The 5,295-nt window shown below is 41.5% G+C and overlaps 1 protein-coding gene across 1 annotated transcript; it reads right to left on the bottom strand.

Annotated features, from left to right (window-relative positions):
- Positions 1-1,220: 1,220 nt before the first annotated feature.
- Positions 1,221-3,173, bottom strand: LOC117213282 (transcription initiation factor TFIID subunit 7-like). The gene is made up of 2 exons (XM_033458650.1): positions 2,897-3,173; positions 1,221-1,636 (listed from the first exon to the last, which is right to left on the bottom strand). The coding sequence occupies exons 1-2, from the start codon at positions 3,171-3,173 to the stop codon at positions 1,221-1,223; spliced, it is 693 nt and encodes a 230-aa protein (XP_033314541.1).
- Positions 3,174-5,295: the final 2,122 nt, after the last annotated feature.

Genomic DNA, 5,295 nt, shown 5'->3' with positions numbered 1-5,295 from the left:
AACTTGCTCAATTAACAACGAGCAATTTCCATCGTGTTTTGACAACTGACTCATCGATGATGTTTCTCCTTGGAATTGAAAAAGGAATGTGCATAATTTTGTCCTCCGTCCACACTCAAAATACTATCTACATGCTATAATTAGGGATTCAATTTTATAATACGTTGCCTCACTTTCCATCACTGCTTTCCTACTATCAGTCACTTGAACTGTAATATAAACCAGTCTTTTATTTCCAATACTATTCTGCATACCATTTATCAGGAACAATACATTTTATTTGCTAATGTAATAAGATGCGAAGTTCCTCATTTGTCCTAATATCAATCAATGGATAAATGAATTGAAATCTGTGAAAATAATGTAATATCGGAAAATAAGGATAGAAATTTTTTCCCGATTACTTGCAACTTATTAATATTAAATTGAATATACATATATAAATTGGACAGGAAACGATATTTATTTAACGGAAACTATATGCAATACTCGTATCTATATCAAATAACTTTACAGTTATTTGACCACTCTCGTCACAACGAATCTAACACACACACACTCTCTCTCTCTCTCTAACAACTCTATCTATTCTCACAACTCTACTCTTCGACGACTCGATACCTCTAACGATTCTACTCTTCGACGACTCAATTAGCTCTGATTCTCGCAGCACGCACACTTTTCGACTTGCCTTGCGTAGCGAAACCGTCCTTCTTCTAACGTTGTCTATTGCTTCCCTCATACCTGTAGTAACTTGTGGATTCTTAGAGTAAGGACAAGTGATTGCTGGTAGAATTTAAAGTTTAAGGTATTTTAATGAGTGATATTCGATAACAAAAGGACAGACTACGATATCTTCGCACGCCGACTCACACTCCGTGTCCGCTCAACTCGCACTCTGCTTCTCGACTCTCTGGCCGTTGTAGCACTCTATTGTCTATTGCTGGGCCCACCGCACACGTGTTCTACAGACGCTCGTAGCCAGGGTCACGTAGGTCTTTTCGGCTATTTACCTATTTACCTGAAGGACCCGGTAATGCATTGATGGAGCCGACAGCGCCTCGGCTCTCGCGACATTGTCTGTAGTTAGCTCGACGTTTCTTGGGCCCTTCTCCCCGATACTACACTCGGCCATCCTGCAGTAACATCTGCCCTCAGATGTTGTGCTCGCTATCGCTATCGTCGGATGCGTCATCTTCGGCGTTCAGGACCCAAGGCGTTCATGAAATCTGCAGTCGTCGAGGTGTGCGCGGGTCCTTCCTTCGGTACTGCTTCGCACGCTTTCTTCTTTTCTTGTAACTTCGACGATTCTCCTCTTGAGTTGCGGCGATCTTCCTCTTCGCGTCCTCACGTAGGTCGCGACGTTGTTCTTCAAACCTCGCGGCCCACTCTTCGTCGATCAGCTTTCTAATCTTCGCCTCTTCCCTGACTTGCATTTCGACCCCGACCAGTAGCTGGAAAGGAGTCTTCCCTGTGCTTCTGTTTACGGTGGAATTCAGGTATTTCTGAACCTGGTCGACATGCTGCCCGTTCCCCCTCGGCGCCAGTCTTCGCGGTCTTCGCGCTACCGGTTTGTCGCTTTTCAGAACTATCTTTGCTGTTATTCCGACGTCTCTCTTCTTCTCCGGCCTATACCCTTTAGTAATATCCCGAATGGCTTCGCGGTAATGAGGTTCTCGTACATGCGACAAGTCGATCTCGTCGGATTGTTCTATCGCGTTTACCCTCAGTACATCCGGCGCGTCCTCGTGACCGTCGGTCTGATCGTCGAGTCGTAAAAATGTCACCTCGCCCCGTTTGACTCGCAACTCTACCTGGTCTAAAAAATCGGTACCTAAGAGTAGACTGTGTCTTGTCATTACCTTATTCGAGACAACATGCAGGGTGACAGTAAAGTCGTACCCGTCGACCGTCATTACCCTTGTAAACTCGCCCCAGGTACTATTGCCAGCGGAACCAAAACCATCAAACCTAAGTTTGCAGTTTCCCAGAGGTGGTGATCCTAACCTCGCATACTCATCCGCTCGTATGAACGTAAGGTCACTACCTGTATCCACTAACGAGACAAACCTGCAGCCATCTATCGACACGTCCTTCAAGTACTTTCCCTTTTCGGATCTTGACACTACGCAAGTCTCTTTCGGTCGTGCCGTACACCTCGCTGCAATATGTCCAAATCCGCTGCACTTGAAACACCTAACACCTTCTCCCCTCTCCGGACACTTAACACTTAGATGATCCTCACTACCGCAAATGAAGCATCTTCTTTTCTTCATTGCGTCTACAGATTGACTGGGCTTCCCGTTCTTCTGGGTTTTAGCCGGCTTCACAATCGACTTTGCTCTGCGACTCTTCTGCTCTTCGTACATTACTAACCTCTTCCTCAACTCTTTGATTGACGTAGCGCCGTACAATACAGCCTTATTGTTCTCGTCGTCTATTATTCCATCCACTATGTATTCCACCTTTGCTTCCTCCTCCATGTCCACATGGCTGGCTATTTCGAGCATGCGGTACATGTAAGCCAAACATGCTCCATCACTCTCCTTTTTTGTTTCTTCAAGTTTCTGATGTACTTGCCTACTGTTGACTTTCCTCGAAAATTCTTTCACTAGCCCCCTCTTCAACTCATGCCAAGTCCTGGCATGACACTCGAAGCTCGCAAATATTTTCGCTGATCCCTTCAGCAGCTTCCTCGCGTAGACTGCCTTCTGCCCATCCGACCACATGCACGTATCAGCGACTTCCTCGAACGACCCGAACCATCGTTCGACATTTTCACCTCTGTTGCCACTAAACGACTCTAATGCATCTTCGACGTCTCTAAAACTCAGTGTCGAACCAACACATGCCCTTCGACAACATTCGTCACGGCCCTGATACACCCTTCGCGTACCTCTCTTGTATCCTCTGGCGTTTTTTCTGTCATCTTCATCCTCACTTTCGTCGTTGCTTTCTTCTTCCGACTCATCGTCTTCATCCTCCGGGTCGTCTCCTCGTGCACCATGCTCCCGTTCTACACGTAACGCAGCAAGCAGTCGCTCTACCAGCTCGCGTTTTCTGCCCGCTAGTCTCAGCCGTCGTCTTCTCAGTTCGTCTTTTAGTTCAGATGTTCGCATCTGAACCACCTGCTCGTCGGTCAATCCTACTTCTCCTGTATCGTAGTCAGCCATTGTTCTCAAATACCACTTTCACGAATAAACCGTCACTTAAACTCTTCACTTGTCACTTGGCACTCTAAATCCCGGACGAGCCCCCAAAAATATGTAGTAACTTGTGGATTCTTAGAGTAAGGACAAGTGATTGCTGGTAGAATTTGAAGTTTAAGGTATTTTAATGAGTGATGTTCGATAACAAAAGGACAGACTACGATATTGTTAAGGAAATTCGAGGATTTGGGAATACAAATTATTTACTATATTTCCATATAATAGTTATACACCTATATTCCTCTCTAAGGACGTCTTGCACGCACGCTGGTTGCCAACCGACTCGCCTAGATTCTTCTAACATCTGGCAACAGTCTTTTGTCTCCACTGAGTCCTTGACGCCCTCTAACCCTTACACACACACTCTCATGTACAGTGTAAATGTATCACTTCCCTAACACGCCTCCTTACATTTATACTGTACACTTAATTTTATTTACATACTTGTCAAATTAACAAAATATTTCACATTTATCGCTTTCTTTACATTTCTCTTATTTTACATTCATCCATGACCTAAACCTTTCAAATTTCTCTCTACACAGTGCCTTCGTAAAAATATCCGCAGTGTTTTCTTCTGTACTTACTTTTATTATGTTTATCTTATTTTCCTTTACGTACTCGTGAACGTAGTGGTAATGAACTTCGATGTGTTTAGAATTTTTTGTAAAAGTTCCGTATTTTGCTATACTCATTACTCCAGAGTTATCCTCATAGATTTTTACAGGGTTATCGTCTACATTTACATCGAAGATTTTCATTAGTTCTCTGATAGTCATTACTTCGCTCACCGCTTCCGATAGAGCTACATACTCTGCATACGTCGAGGCTTTTGTCACACACCTTTGTTTTTTAGACTTCCATCCAATTACATTTCCATACAATCTAATTACATACCCAGAAGTCGATTTCCTATCTATATGATCTCCTGCCCAATCAGCGTCCACATAACAATCTATCGTTTCGCATTTTTCATTTCTTTTATAATGTAGCCCTAGATCTCTAGTCCGGTACAAATATTTCAATATTCGCAAGGCATATTTAAAATGTGTCTCGTTACAACAATCTTGAAATCTACTCAGATAATTCACACTATAACTTATATCGGGTCTGGTATTTACACTAATATACAGCAATGCGCCAATTAAATTCTTGTATCCAATGTCCTCTCTATTTATCTCAGCTTTTTCAATTTTTAAGTTGGTCTCCATAGGTGTACAGTACAATTTGCCGTTATGTAATTTATATTTGTTTGCTAATGATTCTATGTATTTCTTTTGGCTTAATCTCATTTCATTTTTTAAATAATCATACTCTATATTTATTCCAAGATATTCTTTTACTTCACCTAAATCTTTCATTTCAAATCTATCAGTTAATAATTTTTTTACACTTTGTATCTTCCCTTTGTTTTTACTACAAATCAACAAATCGTCTACGTATATTAACAAATAAACAACATTTTCTCCCTCTCCATAAGTATATAGGCACAGCTCTATATTGTTCTTTTTAAAACCTAATCTCGTCACATACTTATCAAAACAATCATACCAGTCCCTCGGACTTTCTTTTAACCCATAAAGCGCTTTCGATAATTTACAAACTCTATTCGTTCCGTCCGCATATCCCTTTGGTTGATTTACATATACCTCCGAGGTTACTTCACCATTTAAAAAGGCAGTTTCTACATCCATTTGCTCAATTATTAATCCATTTTGACAACAATATGATAGCAATATCTTAAAGGTCTGATTACTCGCCACTGGAGAATATATGTCATCGGCTACGTTTCTTTGTTGAAATCCCCTTACCACTAATCTAGCCTTATACCTGTCCTTTGATTTTTTCGTGTAAACCCATTTTACATCTAATACTTCTTTGCCTTTTACCCTTTCTACCAATTTCCAAGTTTTATTCTTATAGAGACATTCTATTTCCTTATCCATAGCCTGTTTCCAAACTTCATTATTTTCGCAACCAATCGCCTCCTCAAATGTACGAGGGATATCTACTTTACAATAATTTGCATGAATCTCGCAAATATTTTTCTTTTCTGGATACCTTACTGGAGTTTTCTTAATACGTG

Source organism: Bombus bifarius, unplaced genomic scaffold (assembly GCF_011952205.1).
Source record: "Bombus bifarius isolate JDL3187 unplaced genomic scaffold, Bbif_JDL3187 scf7180000008628_frag, whole genome shotgun sequence".
Classification (NCBI taxonomy): domain Eukaryota; kingdom Metazoa; phylum Arthropoda; class Insecta; order Hymenoptera; family Apidae; genus Bombus; species Bombus bifarius.
This window is presented reverse-complemented; position numbering and strand designations above follow the sequence as displayed.